Raw genomic sequence first — 20,651 nt, 5'->3', positions numbered from 1 at the left:
GGGGGGCGGGGTAGAGACAGAGAGAGAGAGTGAGAGGGCTGGGGGCAGGGAGAGAGGGAAAGAGAGCAATTTCCTCTTTCTTTCCCTCTCTGAGGGTGGGGCTACTTTGGAGTTAGGAAAGCAGTCTGTTCTGTAAGCTCTACTGTGTGTGTGTGTGTGCGCGCGCGCGCGTGCTTATGTGTGGGGGGCGGGCACGGTGTCCCAGGAGGACAGAGTTTGCATTGATGAAAACCCTTCCCAGCCCTTTGATACCTCTTTCCCACCGCTCTGAAGTTAACTAGCTCAGTCCTCGGTGCATCCCGCTCTCCAGCCGCGCTCCCTCACTGGCCAGGATGGCATTCCGTGTGGCCCTGCGCATGGCACTGCTGCTCCTTTCCGGGGCCCTGGCCCCTGCAGTGCTCACAGGTAAGCGTGCTCCCTTGACTGCTGCCACCAGCCGCCCAGGGCCAGGAAGCACCTTGTGGCCCACTGGGTAGAAGACCTTCCCAGGAGACGGCCGCCGTTTGGGGTGATTCTGCGGAGGGCTCCTATGAGATCAGCTGCCAGGAGCCGAGTCGATGTCCTGGGAAATGCTAGCCGTGGGGACGATGGCCCCTGAAGCAGGGGGGCGATCTAGGGAGCAGGGCCAGGGACGTTAGCTGCCTGGGGGACACGGGGCTTACCCCAGCATGCTAAAATCTGAAGGCTTCCAGATCTGGGAGTCAGGAGGGGGCACTAGGCCTAGGGCAAACAGCTGAGGGACCAGAGGCCCTGGGCTCCTAGACAGAAAGCCCCAGAGCCCTGCTGTTTCACTTTTTAACCCTGTAAGCCCTTCTGTGCTGGCTTTCTGAAATGACCTTCCAGAGTGAGGACCCAAGTACTATGTTCCCAGCCCAGGAAGAATTCCAGAAAGAGCAGCACAGGGCCTGAGACTCCTTAGCAAAACCGTGATGAGGACACTGGACTTAGCCTCAGTACTGATGTCGAAATGGCTGGGTCTGGGGTCCAGTGAGATGGAAGGTCCAATTGGCTCAGGATGGCAGGCTCCCTGGACCTCAGCCCCAGGCCTGGGCATAGCTCTAGGGCCCTCTGCTGGGAGGGGTTGGCCCAGGCCAGCTTCAAAGCCTGAGAGAGAAAAAGCACAGACAGGTCGTGGATGGTCTTTCTCCAGAAGAAAGCAGTCTCTGTTGGCTGTGAGGTGGGCCGTAGGAGAAGTATTTCAGGGCCCCTGTGTGTGTGTGCGGGGGGGGGGGGGTCCTGGGGCTGGAGAGAGGTGTGGGTGGGGAGACCCCTGGAGACCTTCTCTGCAGCATGGGCTTTGGGGGAATGTCTGTGGATCTGTAGGGGTGGCAACTGGATGCCAGCCACCTGAGCATGGCCCTGGGGAGAGTTGCTGGGGGTGTGAGGCCTGGTGGGACAGCCACACAGGCACAAACACCAGGAAGAAACGGGGGGCGGTGAGTTGCTTGCGGGTGTGCAGGCCCCTCTAGGCGCCCTGGGAAGAAGGCTGGCTTTGCTCCTGACTTTGTCTGCTAACCGCGTCTCAGCCTCTCCGTACCTCTCCTCATCTGTATCATGGTGATAACCACAGTCAGTAGCTCTGCCTCTCTTGTGGGGGACTGTGGGCCTACCAAATTCAGACACATGAGCTTTCAGGGTGGGGCGGGCATCCTGGAGCGCTCAGTAAATGTTGGGGGAACGTGAATAAATGTCCCCAGCCCCTCTGGGTGCAGGGTGGTCTTGGGACAGAACCACCTCTCCATATAGGCTGGGAAAGTGCCCAGCCTCCCTTTAGGTGGGAGATGTGCCAGCTGGGCAAGACGAGGGGCTGATGGGATGCTCCAGGAATTGGGAAAGTGACCTGAGTATCGGGTGGCATCTTCTATGGACTAGATCTTGGGACTGTGGTCCTTGCAGATCCCCCACACCCCACCCCACGCCCCACTCCACCCCTGCCTGGTGGTCAAAGTGGGTAGAGGTGAAGGTGCTGGCGCCTGGCTGCCCAGGTTCTGGGGCCGCCTGGAGAGCTCTGTCCAGTTTCTCGTTCCCTGAGTAGCCAGCTCGTCCAGCCCAGGATGCTGGCCAGAGGCCCTGGATCAGACTGTGCATACACAGCCTGGGTGGGTGGGCTTTGTCCGCTGCCACAGGAATGTTTGGGGACGTGTTTGGCGTCTCTAGGACCTCACCTGGCCTCACCTCCCTCCATGTGTCCTACCGAGAACAGGCAGGTCAACTCCACCCCGGAGTCTTTGGGGTTTTGGCTGGCTGTGGTTCTTCCTGCCGTTCTGGGAGGGAGGATGTTTGGGAGGCTCTCAGCCACCCCACTCTGGGCTAGAAGCTCTGAGCAGGTGTGTAGAAGGTCTAGCAGGCCCCCTGCCCTTTGCTTGGTGGGCTGGGGTCCTGTAGCAGGCAGGCAGGCAGGCAGGCAGGGAAGGAGTGGCCCCGTGGCTGAGGTCCAGGCCTGGCCTGCTGCCCTCCCTGTCGGTTGCCTGTGGCTGCAGCTACTGGGGTAGGGGGAGCAGGCCAGGTTGAGCAGGCGGGAGGCCAGGGCAGGGATAAAAAGGCCCTTCATGGCTGGCACAAAGGCAGTCTGTGAGCACGGGTGCCTGGCCTCGGGGCCCCGCGGTCAGAGGGAGTGTTAAACAAACCTATTTACCGAAAGGCAGGGTGGCTGGAGGCGGCGGGGCTGGGGAAGAGCCCACTGTGCCTGGGCCTGTGGCAGTGTCACGGGCCCTCCACTTCTCCTGGTTTGCTTGGTCAGAGTCGCAGGATGTTGCTAACTCTGGTCCTTGAAGTTTAGGTCTATCACAGGCCCTCCTTGGTCCTACCCGCCTCTCTGTCCGCACCTAACATCCCCCTTGGGGCTCACAGCTCACCGTCCATGCCCGTGGGCTCCATCCTCCCTGACTTTGCTTGTGCTGCTCCCTCTGCCTGGCTTTCTTTCCTTCCCTCATCTTCACTCCTGCTCAGACGGGCCCTCCTGCTGGCAAATTCCCTGACAACTGCTTCTGTTTAGGGCTCCCCAAGGCAGATTTTGGGGGGAAAGTGGGTTATTGCCTTTAAACTTTGTTTTCCCCTTTTATTACAGCAAATTGAGAAAATACAGAGACATGTAGATGAGGATAAGAAAAGGCTTTGGCCTCTTCCCGGCACCTGCACCTCCTTTGCTGGAAGGCTGGTGGCTGAGTCCAGGCTGCAGTTCGGGGCTGCATAAGCTGCAGGGAGCTGGCAGGCCTTTGGGGCCCTGGCTGTTTGGGTGCAGATGAGGCCTTGGGGGTCTCCCGTGATGATCAGCTGCAGCAGATTGCACAGCACACAGATCCAGCTGGCCTGTGTCCGGCTGGAGAGGCCCTGGGGCCGAGGCAGCAGCTCACGATGGCAGTGACAGCACAGTTACTACTTGTGGGCCGAGAGAGACATGGGCCAACTTCCATTTCACAGGTTGGGAAATGAAGTCGGGGAGGGTGGGAGCGAAGTCAGTTTCCTGGGGTCCCAGGGTGACAGCGTGACAGAGCCAGGCTTTGGACCCAGCTGTGTTGATTTGGAAGCCTGTAGGTTCGGCCCCTCAAGCTTTAGGGACTGGTTGAGTGTTGGAGAGTTAGAGGTGGGCACACACAGCAGGGATGAGGTGGCCTGAGCCACTGTGTCTGGCAGGGACGATCCAGGCTTCTGTGGGGAGCAGCAGAGTAAGGCTGGGTCACGAGGGGGGAGGAGGAGAGAAGGCCTGGGTGCGCCCCCAATTGCCCTGCTCAGAGGGCGGCCCACTCTCCCCGAGAGATGGCTCCTGGGCTCTGGCAAAGGGCAGAGGTAGATGCTTACCTGGGCCCTGCTTGCTGCAGGCAGCTGATTCCCCAAATGCTACCCAGGTTGGCTGGCTCTGGTACCCAGTAGCCCTGTGGTGGCCTCCCTGCCGTGGGTGTATGGGGAGCAAGTGGGGGCCAGTGGCGTGTCCATTTATCTGGGAAGACAGGCGGCAGTCTGTGAGCCCCAGACCGCAGGGCCCAGTAGTGGACATACTCAGGCTTTTTCTCTGGCTCAGCCCCTGGGAGCCTGAGGCAGGCATGTCTGGGGCCTGGCACTTTCCATAGCAGCTATGAGGCTTGCAGACCCCTGCCTTCCCAGGCAGGGACAACAGAGGACAGGGTGGTCTTCGCAGTTGGTGGGGGGCCAGGGTGGCCCCCAGACACCAACCTTTTGGTTCAGCTTCAGGCCCTACGAGCGGAAAGCTTCCCCCACACTGTGTGCCAGGGACCTTTTGCCCGTGGGAGGCCTCCTTGCCAGGGCTGTTTTCTGAAAAGGGATGCCAGCTGGGGTAACCCTTGGGAAATAGGACAGGGGTCCCTGCCTGCAAGCTGAGCCTCAGAACTGATCCAGCCCAGGCCTGGGAGAGGCTGCAGGGGCAGGGCCTGGGGAGTCCTGGAGAGTTTGATTGGGAAGAGATTCTAAGTTTACATCGAAGTTGCAAAAATAATCCGGTAACTCCAGCAGGCTCTTAGATTCACCTTTGCCATATTTGCTCTTCTTCCTCTCTCTGTCTCCCCATTTGACCCATCTGAATGTTGACCACTTGAGAGTAAGTTGTAGACCTCATGCCTTTTGGCCCCTAAGTGCTTCTAAGAACAAGGATATTTACATAACCATTCAGTTATCCAAATGAGGACATGGACATCGATATAGTACTGTTATCTAAGCTACATATTCATACTTCCCCAGTAAACCCCGTAGCGCCCCCCATCCCCCATCCAGGAATACATGCTGCCTTCAACCTCCTCGGTCTCTAATCCGAAACAGTTCCTCAGCGTTTCTTTGTCTTTCTTGACCTGGATGTTTTTGAAAGCACAGAGTTATTTTAAGACTGACCCTGAATTTGGGTTTAGCTGATGTTTCCTCGTGATTTGCCCCAGGTGGGCGCTGTTAGCAGGAAAGACCAGAAGTCCCTTTGTGTCTTCCCAGAACAGCCCCTCTCTGGAAGCCGGCAAGTCCGAAAGCAGCTTGGCTCTGGCTTGTCTGGGCCAGAGGGAGCTCTCAGGGGTGAGGCCTGTGGAGGGAAATGTGCCCCAGGGACCTGTAGGCAGGCTGGCTAGAGCTGCAGGAACGACACAACTTCCCTGGCGGTTTCTGGGGAAGTGTATCCTGCTACTTCATCGTGTGTGTGTGTGTGTGTGTGTGTGTGTGTGTGCGTGCGGTTTCTGGGGAAGTGTATCCTGCCTGCTACTTCATCGTGTGTGTGTGTGTGTGTGTGTGTGTGTCCTGCAGGCTGGCTAGAGCTGCAGGAACGACACAACTTCCCTGGCGGTTTCTGGGGAAGTGTATCCTGCTACTTCATCGTGTGTGTGTGTGTGTGTGTGTGTGTGTGTGTGTGTGCGCGTGCGGTTTCTGGGGAAGTGTATCCTGCCTGCTACTTCATCGTGTGTGTGTGTGTGTGTGTGTGTGTCCTGCAGGCTGGCTAGAGCTGCAGGAACGACACAACTTCCCTGGCGGTTTCTGGGGAAGTGTATCCTGCTACTTCATCGTGTGTGTGTGTGTGTGTGCGGTTTCTGGGGAAGTGTATCCTGCCTGCTACTTCATCGTGTGTGTGTGTGTGTGTGTGTGTGTGTGTGTGTGTGTGTGTGTGTGTGTGTCCTGCAGGCTGGCTAGAGCTGCAGGAACGACACAACTTCCCTGGCGGTTTCTGGGGAAGTGTATCCTGCTACTTCATCGTGTGTGTGTGTGTGTGTGTGTGTGTGTGTGTGTGCGGTTTCTGGGGAAGTGTATCCTGCCTGCTACTTCATCGTGTGTGTGTGTGTGTGTGTGTGTGTGTGTGTGTGTGTCCTGCAGGCTGGCTAGAGCTGCAGGAACGACACAACTTCCCTGGCGGTTTCTGGGGAAGTGTATCCTGCTACTTCATCGTGTGTGTGTGTGTGTGTGTGTGTGTGTGTGTGTGTGTGTGTGTGTGTGTGTGTGTGCGTGCAGGAATACAAGAGTTCCTAGCAGCTGGAGTCAACAAGATGGTGTGTCGTGATGCCCGCTGAGCCCATTCTAGGGACTGCGTGGGGCCTGAGCATCCTCGGATCACAACTGAGATTAGGCACTGGGGAGCCCTGACCCTGCTAAAGCCAATGGCCAGGGCCGGGGGCGGTGAGGGGTAGCCTGGAGACTGTCTGCCGTTCTGGTCTTGAACTTTAACTGGGTGGCTGGGACCTCCTGTCTGGGAAGGATGGATGGGTCCAGGGCTGGGGTAGTACTGTGGGGCTCCTCAGACCAGGATCCTTGGTGGGGAGGGGAGCGGTGTGGGGCTGGGGTTATCAACACACAGCCCTCTCAGTCTTAGCCTGCCCCCGTTCCCTGAGGCCCCTGGGTGCTCCCAACCCATGAGCAGAAATGCAGAAAATGCTGCACAGGGACTGATGTGCTCATTGAGCCCCAGCTTGTGGCGGCGGGGGGGGGGGGGGCATCGTCCCTTTCTTGGGGCTTCCCTTAGCACTGACTGCAGACACCCTTGCCCATCCCTCTGGCCCTGTTCCGTCTGGAAGCAGCAATATGCTGCCATCACAGTTTCTTAGGATATAGAGTCCTCTTGGGGTATAAGCCTCAGAACATGGATTATGTGTGGGTGCTGGACCCCATGTCCTGGGGGCTGTGTGGCTCTGCCCAGATTAAGCCAAAGGAGGGGGGGCAAAGGAGGAGTTTGCCTCTCCTCCCCACCTCCTTCATGGGAGTAGCCCCTTCATGGGGCTCTGGGTAGGCAGGGACCCTGGTTCCCGAAGGGAGAGTTTGCCTCACCTTCCTGGCCTCTTCTGCAGGGTGAAGGCTGACCTGCCTGCCTTGCAGGGGGAGGGGTCTCTGACAGGCGTCAGGCATCTCACCCAGGCCTGCAGAGCCCAGCAGTTCAGTGAAGTGCCCTGCCCCTGCTGTCCCGAAGCTCTGTCGCCAGCGCAGGGTCCTCACAGCTGTTTTCTAGGAGAACCTGTTGGTCTCCACCCGCCCCCCATCAGTCTGTCTTCACCGGGCTCGGGAGCAGCCTGGCCACAGTAGATACCCTGGAGCCCCTGGGAAACGGGAGGCCTGGTACAGTGCTGACCCCATAGTCCCGCAGCCGGTTAACCGCGGGGCCCACGTCCCTGTCGGCCCTGCGGCCTGCGCCCCAGCGCCTGTCCTTGGCCTTGCAGCCGAGGGCCCGCAGGAGCCCGCGCCCACCCTGTGGAACGAGCCCGCCGAGCTGCCGTCGGGAGAGGGCCCCGTGGAGAGCACCAGCCCCGCCCGGGAGCCCGCGGCCACCGGCCCCCCGGCCCCCACCGCCGCGCCGAGCCCCGAGGACAGCACGGCGCGGGAGCGTCTGGACCAGGGCGGCGGTACGCGTGGGCCGGCCGGGCGGGGGGGGGGGGGGGCGCGGGGCGGGCGGGCGGGGGGCGCGGGGCTGACCGGCCCTCCGTCCTCCGCAGGCTCGCTGGGGCCCGGCGCCATCGCGGCCATCGTCATCGCCGCCCTGCTGGCCACCTGCGTGGTGCTGGCGCTCGTGGTCGTCGCGCTGAGAAAGTTTTCCGCCTCCTGAAGCGAATAAAGGGGCCGCGCCCCCACCGCGGCGCGACTCGGCTGCACCCACGGTGGCGCCCCCGTGTCTCGAGTGTGTCCGCGCGTGCGTGTGTGGGCGAGCGGGGCGGGCGACAACTCGCAACACGTGCGCGCGGGGGCGCCAGCGGGAGCCGCGAGTGCGCGCAGGGTCCCCCCCGCACGGCAGCCCTCGCCCCCGTCTCCGAAGTGCCCAGGGCCCGCCCCCTGCGCTCGGGCGCAGACTAACGCGCGGCCGCGCGAGCGCAGGAGAGGCGGGCCGAGCCGTGGGGGCTCCCAACGAGAGCCTGCGTTATTTGCGGCGCGGGGGAGGTTTAGGGGGGCGGAGGCGTCTTTGACTTGGTCAGCCAGGCCCCATCTGCGGGCTCGCAGCGCCAGACCCGTCTCTCCAGCAACTCCGGGAACCCCTCCACCCCAGGGAGCCCCAGGAGCAACCGGACCACAGTCCCAGGCAGCCTCCCTTCAACCCCGCGTTTGGCCCTGGCTCTCCTTTCTAGGTCATGTCGTTTTGCACACTTCCCGGGAAGCCTAGCTTTTATGATTGAGAGAGAGAGAGATTTAAAATAGTGGCTGAGCTGCTCAGGGCATGGCAGGGAAGAAGCCTGAACTGCGTACCTTTGGAGTGGAAAAGAAGACTGGAGACCTGGAGGAGGGACTGTCTGCACACCCCGTGATGGTTTGATACCCTGGGCCTAGGTGTGGGTGCCGGTGGAGGGAAGCTGTTCTTCTTTCACTGTTTCTAGCAACTCTTTTGGCCTCCTTAGCGTCCCTGAGCGCCTGACCACTCCTGCTCCAGCTAAGACCAGTTCTCTTCTCCTGCATTCTCCAGATGAGCCGCAAACACATGAGCTTTATAAGTTTCCACTTAGGAAGGACTGTTCTAAAACTGACCAGTTCTCATGAAGCTGTTTAAATTATTTCATTCCACATAACCTCTGCTAACCAAAGCCCTAGTTAGAGCAGGTGATCCAAATCAGCATGCTGTTTACCAGCTTCAAAAAGATAAACTGGACAAGGGCCAGGACCAATGGTCACCCCCTCCCCTTTGTCCCAGGGTCGTTCCCCCCAACCCCCCAAGAGCAGCTTAGGGCTCAGGAATGGCCCCTCTCCCCCTGCCCCCACTGCTGGGGGACTTAAGTATGGGTACTCCCCGGGGGGTGTATCACAGAGGCCCCATGAGCATCAGCCCCTCACTGTCGAGCCAGAGTGTTGCACATGTATGCATCTTCCAGAAATCCATCCAATTCTCACAGGGTCTCAGGTCTCAAGGATGCCAGGAGTCATGTTGCCTGTGGGAAGACGCTACAAAGTCCCACTTGACCCAAATCCTGGGCTTCTAACGAAAGGCCTGTTCTGGCATGGAGGAAAGAGTGTCCTGGCAGAAAGAGTGTGGTCCCAAGCATGTAAGGCTGGGCAGGGTCAGATTCCAGACCCTCCACACTCCAGGACAGAATCAAGGGTGGGGGTGGGGTATCTGTGAGGGTTACCTGGGCTGGGCGAGGAGCTGCAGTCTTTGGGTAACTTGCTAGCACCAGAAGTGGGATGAAGTGTCCAAGGTAGGAAGGCAGCCCTGGCCCCATGCCTGGTCTTAGATCTCCTGTGGGATCACTGCCCCCCCCCGTGACAACCTCTGTTGCACTGTGGTCTCCCAAACCTGCGTTCTCACTTCCACTGCAGCAGAAGGGTGTCCCCAGCTCCCTCAAAGAGCATCTTCTGTTTCTGGAATCCTTCCACAAGTTGAGGTCCAAATCTTCCACCCTGAGGTCCTAACCCTGGCTTTTTCCTGTCTTGGAAGCCACCTCAACCTCCTCCTTCAGGACATGCTACTCCCTTGGCCTTGCAAGGAGTTCCTCTTTCCCTGCCCAGAACCAAAAGCCTCATTCCTGTGTGCAGCAGAGCAATAAAGAACAGAGCTTCATCTCCGTTATTTTATATATGATGCTTCTTTTAATGCAGCCAAAAATGATATTTGCTTTTCTCGGAACCAAAACCGATACAGGATGCAGTGGCCAATTCATTCCTCACAACACCTGGGCTCCTGAAGGGGCCAGAAGACACAAGTTACATCCAGCTTGTCAGGGAGCCAGAGGTGGCACGGGCCCTCGGCCAAGCTCTGGTAGGCCTGCCATGAAGCAGGGCCTGGCCGTGCAGCCAGAGGCTGGCAGAGGCTTGGGGAGGGGGGAGGACAGAGGCATTTGGTCTCTCGGTCCTTTGAATCGGAGACCAAGGGCTGCTCAACAAGCTCAGGCAAAGGCGGTCCATCTGCACGCCTGGTGGATTCTAATGGCTTCCAGGGTAGAGAAGGACATGTGCAGGGGGTCATGACAATCCTTCCAGCCTGTCCTTGGCCAGGGACACCCCGGGGTGTGGGGCCTCTTCCAGTGCCTGGGAAGGCCCCTGGAGCATGCCAGTCCACTTCCACCCCCTCTAAGAGACAAGAGGAACAGGTGGGAGAATACTGTTTAAAATACCCTTTCTCGTTTATAAATGCAGCAAAGACGTAGGCACCCTTTCTCCAGTTGTCTGCAAGCGAGGGGGCCAAGACACATGAGCACTCAGCACGCGGCAGGGAGGGGGTGGGGGTGGCTCCTGCACAAGGCGCCTGCCTCCCCCCCAGAGCCCCTCCACCGTTCCTCGGGGTTTGCCTGCCCGGAGCTGCTCCGGCCCGCCCACCCGCGTCTTTCCGCCAGGCTGGTGACCCGGGCCGGGGGTCATTGCCGATTTCGGCTGCCCAGCTTCCTGCGATCCTTGTTCTGGCTGCGCTGAGGGTCGTCCATCTTGTGGACTCGGAAACATTCCTTGAGGTTCTGGGACCGGATCTTGGGATTCAAGATCTCCTCAGTCATGGAGCTGGGGAACCAGCCTCTCTCCTGGTCATGCAGACGCTCGCCAAAGATCCACCCTGTGTAGGGACGGGTCGGGAAGGGTCAGGCCGTGGGGGTGAGGGCTGAGGGCTGAGCCTCCGTCCTGGCCAGGGCTCCCATCTGTGCGGGGAGTAGCGGTGAGGGAGATGCAGGAGCCCCGCTGGCCTTTCCAGAGGGCACCTGCTCAAAGAACTGCTGCTGGAGACGCTTGGATTTTTTTCTCCCCAGGAGCTGGGAAAGCACTGCCCGGACCCCCTCCTGGGGAATGCGGTCCTGGGGCGCCACGGTGTGTCCCAAACATATTGGCTTTGGAACCCATTCCTGAGCCCCTGGCAACTGTCTGCCTCTCAGCATGAAGCCAGGAGACTTGCCCAAGGCCGCCCCCAAAAGGGAGAGATATCCAAGCTGACCACTTGGGAGTCTGGAATGCCACCATCACCCTCTTGCCGGGCAGCCTCTGAGCCTCAGCCTCGTGATGTCTGCTTCTGCCCATGGGGCTCAGGCACCCCCCCATCCCTCAGACTGGTGCAGAGTCCTGGGGGTGGGGAAGGGGTGGCACGAGTGGGAGAGGCACCCAGCCCCAGGCCTCACCGTCTTCGGTCTTTTCCAGGATGTTCAGGATGTCGGCCAGGTCCAGTGTCAGCTCATCCGGCTGCTGGGCCACATACGGGTGCACACACTGGACCTGGGGGCAGTCTGAAGGCAGGAGAGAGGGAGGTGGCACGTCCTCATCCCCCTGTCGCCCGTCCTGCTCGGGACCCGGCAAGCCCTGGACACCCCCGGGGTTAGCAGGGCAGGCACGCCTAACAGAGCAGTGCAGATTCCCCCAGCAACTGGAAAGGGTCTGTCCGAGGGAGAAGGGGGTGTGGCTCCAGAGCGAACGTGGTTAAAAAACAGCCAGGGGCTCTGAAGAAAAACGATCTATGCATAAAGGGATGAAGAGGCCGGGAGGGGCTTATTTCGGACTTCAGAGGGCACTTCTCCGACGGGGATGTGGTGCTGGGAGCAGCTGTGGGAGGGCCAGGACTTGGAAAGCACAGTCAAGCCTAGCAGCCTCTCTCGGAGGCAGGTGGGCCGGCACCCTTTAATAGTTTGTAAGGTTCTCAGACAGCTGGCAACCCCAAAGGAACACTGGCGTTTGCCTTCTGGGCCCAAATTCCTCTTGGTTTCCTTGTGGGACCTGTCACTTAAGACCCAGTGACTTATTTCATTATTAAGCATCCACGTGTTTGTGAAGCTCAGTTACACCGATGTTGTCCCTCTGGGTTGGTTCAAGGCCCCTCGGGCAGGGGAAGCCACGTGGCCTCCGGGACGGCCAGCTCGTAGGCACTGCCCCATCAGAACGCAGAGCCCCGCCCCGCCCCCGCCACGCCCCGCCACACCCCCGCCGCGCCCCGCCCCGCCCCGCCCCGCCCCCGCAGACGGCCTCCTCCTCTCTGAGGGCACTTACCCAGCAGCCGGGAAGTGAAGGAAACAAACTTGGTTCTCCGGTTGGGGGCCAGTGAGGTCATCCAACGCTTCATCTCACTCCTGGGACGTGGAGGAGGACACTGCCGAAACCACAGCGCAACCCCTCCCCGCCCCCCGCCCCGGCGTGGTGCCAGGCATCCCACAAGGCCACAGCAGGACAGCTGGGGGGGGGGTGCCCAGAATCCAGGGGAGAGGCATGGGGAACCCTACAGAATCTCCCTGACACGCGTGAAGGTCAGCTGGTGAGGGAGAGCCCCTTGCCCCCGCCAGACACCCCCAACAGCCCTGAAGCCGCAGGCTCTCAGACATGGAACCGGGGAAGGCTGTCGTTGTCCTCATCTGGGTGGTAGGAACTGGACCTAGATGGGGGGGCGTGACCTTTGAGCTCCGTCCAGTGGGGACAAGTGCAGGGCATCACACGGGGCTCACAGAACCTCTGTCCACACTGACCTTGGCTGTCCCTCCCAGAGCCCTGGGGCTGCAGGGCAGGTGGCCTGGCTGCTCAGAGGGGTGATAAGATGGCCCTGGGACCACCCAGGGATGTGGGGCACTGGTCAGCGTGGCCCCAAGGGCTCTACATCTCATCAGGAAAGAGAGGCCCTTCCAAAGCCCGAGACCCAGAGGGGACACATGCAGACACACACACCCCAGTTGACGGCAGCCCCAGGCGTGTGCCGAGCCCCGGAGCCTTGCTCCACCTGGGAAGGAGACTCGGAGGTACCTTGGGCGTCAGGGGCAGGGCCGGCGGTGCGGGGCACTCACTGAGAAGACGCTTTCAGCATGTAGGTGGCCTCCCGGTCGTCCGCGTTCTCCAGCAGCCGCAGGATGAACACGTTCGCCAGCGTCTGGCCCTGGTCCTCCAGTTCCTCCACGCGGAGGAGTCCCCGTGGGGCCGAGTCAAACACTTGGTACTTGTCTCTGGGGGGACCCGGGATGGCAGGGTGGGTGTGTTGGTCCCAAGGAGGCCCCAGGGTCTCCCAGTCTTGCTGGCCCTTCTGTTCTGGCCACTCCTCACCTCCTCCTGGAAGCCCCCCACCTGAACACCGGTCCCCCTGGCCCCTCAGACTGCCGCCTCCCACGGTGACCAAGGGGTTAGACTGACGCAAGCCCCCAGGGCTGCCCCCGCTCACCCGGGGATCTGCCGGCAGATCACCAGCAGGTCGTTGAAGAGGAAGAGGTAAATTTCCCGGAAGAGTTTCTTGGTCCGCAGGGTTCGGGATGTCTTGGGGCCTGACATCTGCTGCAGCTCACCCTGCTTCAGCAGCCAGCGGGAGTGGGAGATGATCGGCACCGACTGGCCGGGCGGGGGGGGTGGGGGGGGACCGCGTCAGGCCCGTGGCGTCCCTCCACGCCCCTGCCTCCCTCCCGAGGCTCCCCTGGCCTCACTGGAGTGCTAACTGGAGGAACAGCATTGGGGGGCCGCACGGGGGGATGGAGCAGTGCCAGGCGAATGCGGAAGGGCGTGCGTGCGCGCGCGCGTGCATGAGGGTGCACGCTCCCATGTACACGGGCATGTGTGTGGCTGGGTGGATTTGTGCCTGGGTGCAGCTGTGTGTTTGTCTGCCGTGTATGAGCTTGTTTCTAAGCGTGTCTATGTGGACTTGTGTCTACACGGGTGTGTGTGTGGGGGGGGGGCACCTGAAGAATCAGAGGGGGAGCCAAGTTCACAGGGGAGAGGAGAAAACCTGGCGCCATGGGACAAGCAAGCCAAGTCTGCAGGCACCCGCTGCGTGGCTCAGGGGGAGGCTCCTGGCACCCAGTGGTTGGCGCAGCAGGTGGAGACATGGGGGGAGCCCAGAAGGCCACAGCTGGGGGCTCAGTTCCTAAACACAGCAGGACCTCAGGGACCCTCAGTGGGCCCAGTGTGCTCATGTCACCAGAAACCAGGCCCCAGGGACCCTTCAGGCTCACTGATGCCTGAAGCTTGACATAAAGTCGGGGGAGGTTGGTCAGTGCTGTCAGATTTTCAGTCCCCCCCACCCCCCATGTAAGAATCCCTGGAACGGTCCTTGTCACATGCTTCACGTCAACTGCTCAAGGTCACACAGCCAAGAAATGAGAGCAGGCAGCTCCAGGGTCCTTGCACACTCAGAAGATAAGCAGAGGCCAATGTGACGGCGTGGTCACGGCAGCAGGGGCGGGGAGGGCACAGGCAGGGGCAGCGAGGGGTGCCAGGAGAGATGTCAACGAAGGTGCCACTGCACTGAGACGCAAGGGTGGCCGATCACGGAACTCGACCAGGGACAGAGATGCCCCCGGCCAGCCCAGCTGGGCTGGGGACACATGGATGGGCGCAGGCTCACCTTGATCTTAAACTCCATCTTCTTCTGAATGCTGATCATCTGCTCTGTGCGGCTCATCTTCCTGACACCCTCGTTGCACGCTTTTACCACCTGGCATAAGAGGGGGGGACACGTGAGGCCAGAGGCACCCAGCTGTTCCCGGCCACCGCCTCCGTCCACTCAGGCCCCAGAGTGCGCGGACACCGTCTGCAGGGAGACTGGCTGGCCCGCTCTTCGCCACGGCCCTCCATTCTGGGGGAGATCATTAAAAATTGCAATAATTTTACATGCACTAAACTGGAGAGCAAAGCAGCTTGGAAACTACAATCGCTTTTTGCAAAGATTACAGTGGGATGAGCAGGTGTGCGAGGGCGGCACCTGCGTACGCCACCAGCGAGGTGCATGCGACTGGCTGTCTTCACCCTCTGCCTTTTACTTCTGGGCACTTGCTCAGTTCTTTTTTTTTTGTATTGAACATCAATTACTTTTATAAACTAAAAAAAATCCACCTTTATTTTTTATGGATTTTATTTTTTAAGTAATCTCTACACCCAAGAAGGGGCTCAAACCCACAACCCCGAGATCAAGAATCGCATGCTCTACCGACTGAGCTGGCCAGGTGCCCCTAAAAATCCACCTCTGTTAAGAAAAAAGTAAGCTATGAGAAGCGCAAGTGTAGCTTTCATTAGACAAGAAAGAAAGGGAGGTGACAGCAGAGAAGAACTTAAGAAACAGAGCCTGGCCCCCCGCACACGGGCCTCTTGTGGGTGGAGACGGTCACTGGACTCACCCTCTGGGGCCCAGTGGGGGCTGGGATGAACCCCCGCCTGATCAGGTGGCCAACTGGTAAGGGACAGGGGGGCGGGCCGGCCGGGGAGACAACTGTGAGGAGGAGCCCTCATGGCTCCAAGTGGCTTAGAACTGGCATCCGATGACCGCTGAGGCCCGTCCTTTCACTGAGCTGCCGCCTCTGGTACAAGAAGTGGAAAGGGCCCCCCAACCCCAGGCTCTCGCCCGGCACAGTCACGGGCACGACAGAGCGGCCCCTGCCCCTCTGCCAAGAGCTGGCTCGCAGTGAGGACGGACACACATGCCGACCCCTGCACATCCCCTACTCTGCTGGCGACCCCCAGGAGGAACCGCCTCTCCAAGGGTGAGCCATGGACATGGCATCTTCCGTCTTGGGCAGGAAAAGCCCAGGGCAGACAGGAGGGGAGCAGCCTGGGGCTGGGGAGAGGCGTGGGGAGGAAAGCACAGGGCGGGGCTATGTCGCGGCACAGGAAGAGCCAGATCCAGCCCCCTCCGGCGTCACACGGGGGAAGACACTGGAAGCAGGCAAGGGCAAGAGTGGGGCCGCCGGTGGGGGGCAGTAGAGGTCACCACGGCTGCGGCCTGGGCCGGCCCTGGCACAGTGACATCTGCTCAGGCCACACCTGACCTGTCTTGGGAACTCAGTGATTTTTCTTTTCTCTTTTTTTAAAGTAATCTTTACGCCCAACATGGGGCTTGAACTCGTGACCCTGAGCTCAAGAGTCACCTGCTCCCCTGACCAAGCCAGCCAGGTGCCCCTCGATGACCTTTTTCAGTTGCAAAAGCAGATATTAAAAATGAATTTGCAATTTCCAAAGACACAGCGACAGAGGAGGCGGGGGCAGAAGGCAGGTGTCCGGACAAGGAGAACCATTCATTGGGAAGAAAGGAAGGAGGAAGCACAGCTCACCATTTCCAGTTCTTTGTGGGCATCCAAGGCAGTGCACTCACGCTCAGACCTTTCTTCCACTCTTTTCAGAATGTTCTGAGCACAGGAAAATCTGCATTAATTGGATCCTGTGTGGCGTTTCCTCCCCGCCCCGCCCCCACGCGGCAGTGGCACAACGAAGAGCCCAATGGGGCGCAGGAGAACCCACAGGAGGCCCAGGACCGAGCATCCTGACCCACACGGGGGGGGGGGGGGGGCGGCTCTAAAACCGTGACCACAAGTCAGGCTCCTGCAGAGAGTTAACCATGAAGGCTAAGCTGCAGCCCGAGATCCCCCTGCCCTCCGGGGGCTCAACAAGGAGACCAGAGAGAAGCCAGTGGCCCCATGCTGGCGGGGTGGCCCGCCAGTGAGGTGGCCCCAGAGAGGCGACGGGCATGCTCAGGCCAGCCCTGGCCCCAGGGGGCGCACAACACTCACGGCAGGCATGGGGCGGGGGCGGGCTTCCCTGCCCGGCCCCTAGGACTACAGTTTGTAGCCAAGTCTCAGTGACCCTGAGACTTTGTTAATTCTGGTCTTACTGATGAAAATGCTTTTTTCCCAACTGTTTGATTTTCGTGAATTAACAAAATGAGGCTTTTGATCACCTTTGCCTCAGACTCGCTTCCCCGGAACACTTCCCTGCCGGCCCCAGGCCGCCACCGGCCTCCCCTCGCCCCCATGCTTCCTCAACACATTAAGCTAGGTCTTGATCTTACTTTTGTTGGTTTTCATTGTATAAAAATTAAGATTTTTATATATCCATATATGCACTTTTCCTATGATTTCTTAAATGCTCCCCCGTCTTCTGTTTCAGTTTTTCCAAGTTAAAAAAAAACAAAACACACATCCCTTCATTGACCGGTGTCCTGTGACTTGGGTTCGTGCTCCCTGAGTTCTCGAAGAGCGCCCTCCCGGGCTGTCCAGGGGGTGGGGGTTGCTTCCTCTGACGCCCGTCTCTTTGGTCTCAGGCCTCTGGGCCCGGTACCCCCCTCCCCTACTGGGACCTCTCCTCCTTACTCTGCTGCCAGGGATTAGCTAGCTGCCCCAGGACTTTGGCCTCCCCCGCCCCCCGTGACCTCTGAGCTCCCCTGACTGTGGCTCCCAGGTCACCCTGTCAGCTCATCGCCCAAAGAGCCACGGCCAGATCCACACCATCCACTCCCTCTGCCAGGTGGACCCAACCCCCCGCCCCTTAGCCTGTGGCAGGCACGAGATCCCCTTTCAGGAAATGTCCCCCTCTCCAGGCTTCCCTGGCCCCAGCCCTCCTGGGCTTCCTCCTTCCCCCTACCCCTCCTTGGGCACTGTGTCCCAGGGCTGGGTCTTGGGCGCCCTTTCTCTCCTTCCTTGATGGTCTCTTTCACTAAATGCCACTTGGATGCCGAGAGGCCCCGCGCTGACTTCTCCCTTTAACTCTGCGCTTGGAGATTCGCTGGCTCATCATCTCAAGCTCAGCGAGGTCACACGGAACCCTGATGCTCCCCAGCCTGTTTCCCCGCCTCGGTAGGGGCTGCGTCATCCCTCACGCTGCTCCAGCTCAGACTCTTTCTCCCTCTTCCCCGGAGCAGCAAGTGGGCATCTCAATTCTGATTTCCCTCCAGGATCTCCCCTCCTCCCCACCTCCCACCCTCCCCGCCTCTCCCCCAGGCCAAACTGCCTTTCTCCCATAGCTTCCTGACCGGTTCTCCCACTTGCCCTCCTGCTTTCCTGCCCGTCACTGCACAGGCAGCGTTGTGTGCGCTCACCGAAGGCAGTGCGATCAGGCGACTCCCCATCCTGCTGAAGAATGAAGCCAGCATCTCACCTGGTCCCTCGGGGCCTCAACTGCCCTCACCACGTCTCTGCACTCACTCCTGTCAAATTCTCTCAGCTCACCACTGGCCCTCCCGCCTGTGAGCCTGGCTGCCCCAGGGCCTTTGCATAAGCAGTTGCCTGTCACCCGAATGGCTCCTCTCTGTCAGCCAAGTGCTCAGCTCAGATGTCACTTGTCTAAGAATCTTTCTTGACTGCCCCCAACTGGCGGTGGCCAGGCAGTGCCCCCCCCCCCCCCCCCCGGTTTCACTGTCCTCACAGCCATGACCACTTCTCACTTGTGTGTGCTTGTCGATCTCTCTCCCAGACTATGGCTCACCGGGAATAGGGGCTGAGTCCCCCACTGCCTGGCACACAGTAGGAGCTTCATTAGGGTTTGTGGAACAAACGGACTTCCTAGAAAGCTAGCAGAGAGCTGGAACGACCAAAGGAAACGGTCTGCAGCGGGAGAAGCATACGTGAGCCCGGTCTGCACGTCGGGCGGGAGAAGCTGGTACCTGGACCAACAGCTTGAGGCGCGTGATCCTCTGGAAAGGCAGGATGAGGAAGGAAGACAGGGGCAGCCCCCGGCACTTGGGGTCCAGCTCCAGCTGCGCAATCAGCTCCCGAAAGGCTGCCTTCTCCTGGCTGGGGGACACAGACATGAGAGTGGGTCTCTGGCTCACAGGCGGCGTGAATCGGAAGGAACCAGACAGCCCACGGGCACGGAACACACGTTGAGTTCTTGTCTTTTAATGGAATATCAACTGTTCATGTGCAAGCCAGATAACAATAGTGACTTCACATGCCCGGCCCGTGAAAACTTAGCAAAAATATGTTGTGTGTAGGAAGGTAAGAATTCCTCGTGTGGCCAAGTCTATGACTCAGACGTGGCATTTGGTGATCTACCCAGCAGGGAACCGTGGCAAGGTGAACCCACGTAGTGACAGAAGCGGCAGCAGGCTGGGGACAATGGCCGCAGGGCCCGGCGCCGCTCCTGCCAGCAGACCTACGAGCCGGTGGCTCGGCAGTGGGGAGCGGGGGCCGCCCTGACGCAGACTCCAGGCACGTCAGCAGGGACACCGGCTCGCCGCCGTCCCCTGGGGCCCAGACACCCTGAGCTCAAGAGGCGCACCATGTACCCTCGGCCCTGCAACGCCGGCATCCTGTTCTCCTGTCTGCTTGCTTGTCCTCAGAGCTAGCGTCCTGATTCCCTCAAGTCCCAGTTTTCAACCCCTGGACGGAAAACACCAAACCCCTGAATGCTCAAGTTTTAAAACCTCCACAATTAGCGACGAGGCTGGACGGCAAGGCCCGGGGGAGTGGAACGTTCAGATGTCACTTCTCAGGGAGGCCTCTGGTGCTCCCGAGCGCAGCTAAGAACACATCCCGGGTTCAGCTGTCACCGGAGCGTGGCACGCACGCGTGAGGCAGTCAGAAGAGGCCAACTGACTGGAAAATCACTTCATCTACCCGAACCCCAGGGAGGCGGACAAGTGGGCAGATGAGTAATGAAGTCAAGGGTGTGGCTGGACCGCCACAAACACGCCCCCCGGCCCCACCCTTGCCTTTGGCTCTAGTTCAAACCGTCCTCCTGACCTCCTGGGCCACGAGGGGCCCTCCCGGCCTCAAACTCTCTTTTCTAAGCCTCACAGAGCTCAGCCCAGACGTTCCGGCCACGGGTCTGGTGGGCGCCGTGGCTGGTGGTCTTGGGGTCAACATTCCTCTCGTGACCCTGCAGCCCCTGGAACGTGCCAGGCGTGGAGACTCTCCCGGGAAAGCAGGGGTCCCAGGACGGCGGCTCGGTGTCGGGGAGGGAGAAGCGACAGCCCGCAGCCGGGGGGGGGGGGGGTGCACTCACAGCAGCTGTTTGTAGGTCCTCTCCTGGTAGGTCTGGTTGCTGACGTAGGTGATGTACACCGAGAAGTGGTTGGCCGCATAATGGTACACGATGTCACACACGTCCGAGATGACAATGTTCTCCTCCATCCGGCGCTCCAGCTCCAGGAGAAACCTGCGGCGGGACAGGGGCGGGGGGGCGGGGGCAGCGGCTCAGGTTAAGGACGCCTGGGCAGGGACACGTCGCCGCCCCCGGGCCGGGCTCGGGCAAAGCCACAGACGCGGCAGGACGTGATGCCCACACTGAGGGCGCGCTTGGTCACATCAGGGAATTATCCGTCCAGTGTTTTTAGGTGCGTAACAGCATTAGGAGTGTTTGTCAAAGAGAGAGAAAGGGGCCTTATGTTTGACGCACATACTGATGTGCTCACGGAGGAGGTGACGATGGGAATTCGCTTCAGCGGGATCCCCTGGGTGGTGGGGAGGGTGGGGACGCAGGCAGACCCAGATGCCGGGCTGGCAGTGGGCTTGCCACACTGGTGTCTCCGCTTCTGCGTGTCTGGAATTCTCCACGATAAAGTATGAATAAACGCATAAATAAAAAGACTCCCGTTCCCCAGCGGGGTGAAGTGGCAGAGGCCCCGAGGGATCTCTCGGCAACCGTGCGCCCGAGCCCACTGCGCGGGGCTGCCAGGAGGAGGTGGGTGTCCGTGAGGAGGAGGAGGGACTCATGGGGGGCCCACAGAGTGCCCGGGGCGCCCCAGGGGTGGAGGGACCCCTCCTGCCACACCGCGGCTTCACATCTGAACGTGCGTGGCTGGCCCAGCGCACCCAAAGGCTGAGTTTTGCGCTTTGAGCCGCAGACTCCGTGGCCCAGTGGGAAATGGTCAGTGTAAGTTCTATCCTAAGAGTATGACTGGCGTCCCTTTCTTCTTTGCAAGAATCGATGAATGGTTGTTTATTCCTCCTTCAGTTAAGCTCCTCCCATCCTTCACAGGCAAAACCTAAGCGTGGTTCCAAAGCCACTGCCACAAATTATTGCAAACACCATCTAATTGGAGGGAGAAGGCGTAAGTCCAGTCTTGGGGCCCTGCGCGCGCCAAGCCAGGGTTTTAGGACACCGGGATAAAGAGCAGCTCACAC

General features: G+C 60.0%; 2 protein-coding genes across 2 annotated transcripts in view; one reads left to right on the top strand and one right to left on the bottom strand.

Annotated features, from left to right (window-relative positions):
• Positions 1 to 218: 218 nt before the first annotated feature.
• On the top strand, positions 219 to 7,510 carry SNORC (secondary ossification center associated regulator of chondrocyte maturation). Its single transcript, XM_028105286.1, has 3 exons — positions 219 to 405; positions 7,128 to 7,310; positions 7,401 to 7,510. Exons 1-3 carry the CDS (start codon positions 333 to 335, stop codon positions 7,508 to 7,510), a joined length of 366 nt encoding a protein of 121 aa, XP_027961087.1. The 5' UTR covers positions 219 to 332.
• A 1,973-nt stretch (positions 7,511 to 9,483) lies between these two features.
• Positions 9,484 to 20,651, bottom strand: part of NGEF (neuronal guanine nucleotide exchange factor) — a 36,811-nt gene continuing 25,643 nt past the window's right edge. The window contains exons 5-13 of the mRNA XM_028105233.2: positions 19,531 to 19,683; positions 18,188 to 18,317; positions 15,864 to 15,938; positions 14,165 to 14,254; positions 12,992 to 13,155; positions 12,624 to 12,779; positions 11,842 to 11,921; positions 10,983 to 11,087; positions 9,484 to 10,429 (exon numbers count right to left, since the gene is read on the bottom strand). Of these exons, the coding sequence (XP_027961034.2) occupies positions 10,239 to 10,429; positions 10,983 to 11,087; positions 11,842 to 11,921; positions 12,624 to 12,779; positions 12,992 to 13,155; positions 14,165 to 14,254; positions 15,864 to 15,938; positions 18,188 to 18,317; positions 19,531 to 19,683 (1,144 nt within the window). The 3' untranslated portion in view covers positions 9,484 to 10,238. The remainder of the gene's footprint in view (positions 10,430 to 10,982; positions 11,088 to 11,841; positions 11,922 to 12,623; positions 12,780 to 12,991; positions 13,156 to 14,164; positions 14,255 to 15,863; positions 15,939 to 18,187; positions 18,318 to 19,530; positions 19,684 to 20,651) is intronic.

Source organism: Eumetopias jubatus, unplaced genomic scaffold (genome assembly GCF_037043125.1).
Source record: "Eumetopias jubatus isolate StellerSeaLion01/CBP00866 unplaced genomic scaffold, mEumJub1_p1.0 scaffold_3, whole genome shotgun sequence".
In the NCBI taxonomy this organism is placed as follows: Eukaryota; Metazoa; Chordata; class Mammalia; order Carnivora; family Otariidae; genus Eumetopias; species Eumetopias jubatus.
This window is presented reverse-complemented; position numbering and strand designations above follow the sequence as displayed.